Source organism: Aplysia californica, unplaced genomic scaffold (genome assembly GCF_000002075.1).
Source record: "Aplysia californica isolate F4 #8 unplaced genomic scaffold, AplCal3.0 scaffold00501, whole genome shotgun sequence".
Classification (NCBI taxonomy): domain Eukaryota; kingdom Metazoa; phylum Mollusca; class Gastropoda; order Aplysiida; family Aplysiidae; genus Aplysia; species Aplysia californica.
This window is the reverse complement of record NW_004797771.1, coordinates 369,551-372,017: the sequence shown is the minus strand read 5'-3', so window position 1 is coordinate 372,017 and position 2,467 is coordinate 369,551. Positions and strand designations below refer to the sequence as shown.

At 36.0% G+C, this 2,467-nt stretch overlaps 1 protein-coding gene across 1 annotated transcript in view; it reads left to right on the top strand.

Moving 5' to 3' along the window:
- LOC101850591 (atrial natriuretic peptide receptor 1-like) overlaps window positions 1–2,467 on the top strand; it is a 23,820-nt gene that overhangs the window by 9,668 nt on the left and 11,685 nt on the right. Inside the window, exon 5 of the mRNA XM_005105938.1 lies at window positions 1,225–1,339. Within this exon, the coding sequence (XP_005105995.1) occupies window positions 1,225–1,339 (115 nt within the window). The remainder of the gene's footprint in view (window positions 1–1,224; window positions 1,340–2,467) is intronic.

Below are 2,467 nucleotides of genomic sequence, written 5' to 3'. Positions count from 1 at the left end.
GTCCCAATCCTATTTTCCGCGTGACGGAGATTTATAGTATTTTATATACATTTGTGAAGAAAAGGGTTTTAATCTAGCCTCAATTGTTGTTGAAAAATAAATATTGAGTTAAGACAAACTGATTCAAACTGCTGTGCAAAGTATGAGTGACGGGGATTCACCATTTTAAGAGATATTTGAGGATAAGTTGCGAAACGAATTTGTGACCGCAATAGTACATCCATTTATACATCCATTCACCCCTCCACCCAAAAAAAAAATAAAAAAAATAAACCCACAAACAAACAAACAAGAAAAACAAACAAACAAACAAATTAATCTACATACATCATCACCATCATCCTTAAGTTCCAGATCTGAAACAGACGTCGGCAACCTTGGTTCTCCATTCATTTTTCCTCTCGAACGCTTTAAAATACAAAAACAAAAACAAAGAACACAAGAAAATAAGAAACTACGTATTATCATCCTGGTGTTTTCCCGTCACCCATCAGTTCAGGTTTCCCCAAAAGAGTTGCTCTACCCCTGCTTCGTTTTCCAGTAAGAACAAGATGTTTACAGCCTCTATTATGTCGATTCTAGTGTCCCAGAGACTGAAATGTAACGTTACCTTATATTGTTTGTGTTAATGGGCAGCCCACGTGAGCTTCTTTCAGTCCTTCCTCCGTTGATTTCTCTACCTTCCCTGAAATTCTCAAAAATCGCTCTGGAAACTGTATTTCTATGGCTTCTAGTTTACTGCCACGATCTTTGGTAAATTGAAAAGCTATCAAACAAACAAACACAAATGACCACAGCCCACGTAAATTTTTTTCTCCCAACACGCAGGGTTATCTGAAATTCTCAAAATCTCCCTTGAAACCACACTTTTGTTGCTTCTAGTTTATTGTCACTAGCTTTGGTTAACTGCCCAGGAATCACCCAAACAAACAAACAATCATCCAAACAAACAAGCTAACAAACAAACAAAAAAACAAAAACGACCACAACTGACCACAACCCACGAACACTTTCTGCCCCCAACACGCAGGGTTCTCTGAAATTCTCAAAAATCTCCATAGAAACCACATTTTTGTAGCTTTTAGGTAAACTGCCAAGCAATCACACAAACAAACAAACAAACAAACAAACAAACAAACAAACAAACAAACAAACAAACAAACAAACAAACAAACAAACAAAACCGACCACAACCCGCGTCCACTTCCTTCCCCCAACACACAGGTCTCGGTATAACCAGAGGATGAAACAACTGACCTGGTGGAAGATCGACATGGATGAGTTACAGCCCATGAAGAGGAACCTGACCAAATCTACCTTCTCCTCCATCCTAAGACAGGTCAGCGAGTTGCCAGTCCATTGTGGCTGTGAATGTTTTACGCCGATATCGAAACAATTTAGATATATAACTGTGACTCCAAATATCCGACCCCTATATCGTCATAAATTAGATAATTATGACTATAACATTTTTATATCTCTATCGACACAAGGTATGACTTCAGACATTCCACGACTATACATGTATTGTCATAAATTAGAGAATTATGATTATAGTACTCTTGCAATTCTATAGATACAATGTAGACAATAAGGACTGCGGATAGTCTACACCTAAATCGTCATATTCTGGATAATTATGACTATAACATTTTTACATCTCTATCGACAAAATTTACATTATTATGACTGCCGATTCGGATATTTTTAGCCTATATCGTCACAATTTAGTTAATTATGACTATAACACTTTTATATCTCTATGGATAAAATTTAGATAATCATGACTGCAAATATCCGACGCCTATATCATCATAAATTAGATAAGTATGACTATAACACTCTTGCGCCTCTATAGACACAGTTTAGATAACAAATAAATGCAGATATTTTTCATCTGTATCGTCATAATGTATATAATTATGACTAAATGTTATACACCTCTATCTATCGACGTAATTTAGATAATTAACTCTGTAAATTAATGTTATACGCCTCTATCTATCGACGTAATTTAGATAATTAACTCTGTAAATGTTATGCGCCTTTATCTATCGATGTAATTCAGATAATTAACTCTGTAAATGTCATACGCCTTTATCTATCGATGTAATTTAGATAATTAACTCTGTAAATGTTATACGCCTCTATCGACACAATTTAGATCTTTTAGGAGGCGGAGTGCTTCCACCTTGCCTGTATGGTCAACCCGGGTTGAGTTAAGGTGAGTGAGTCGATTTTGACGGAAAATGTTATACGCCTCTTTCGAAACACTGACGATATTTTAGGAGGCAGGTTTGTTTTGTGTTCCCGGCCCATGCTGTTATACAGAGATTGATCATACTTTCTAAGGTTGAATGATAGAATATGGACATCAATGTTTTATCAGTTTTAAAATACTTGAGCTTCCTCAGAAAAAATAGTCTTTTATTCACTTTTTATGCAGGAGAGACGTGTGTGTGTGTGT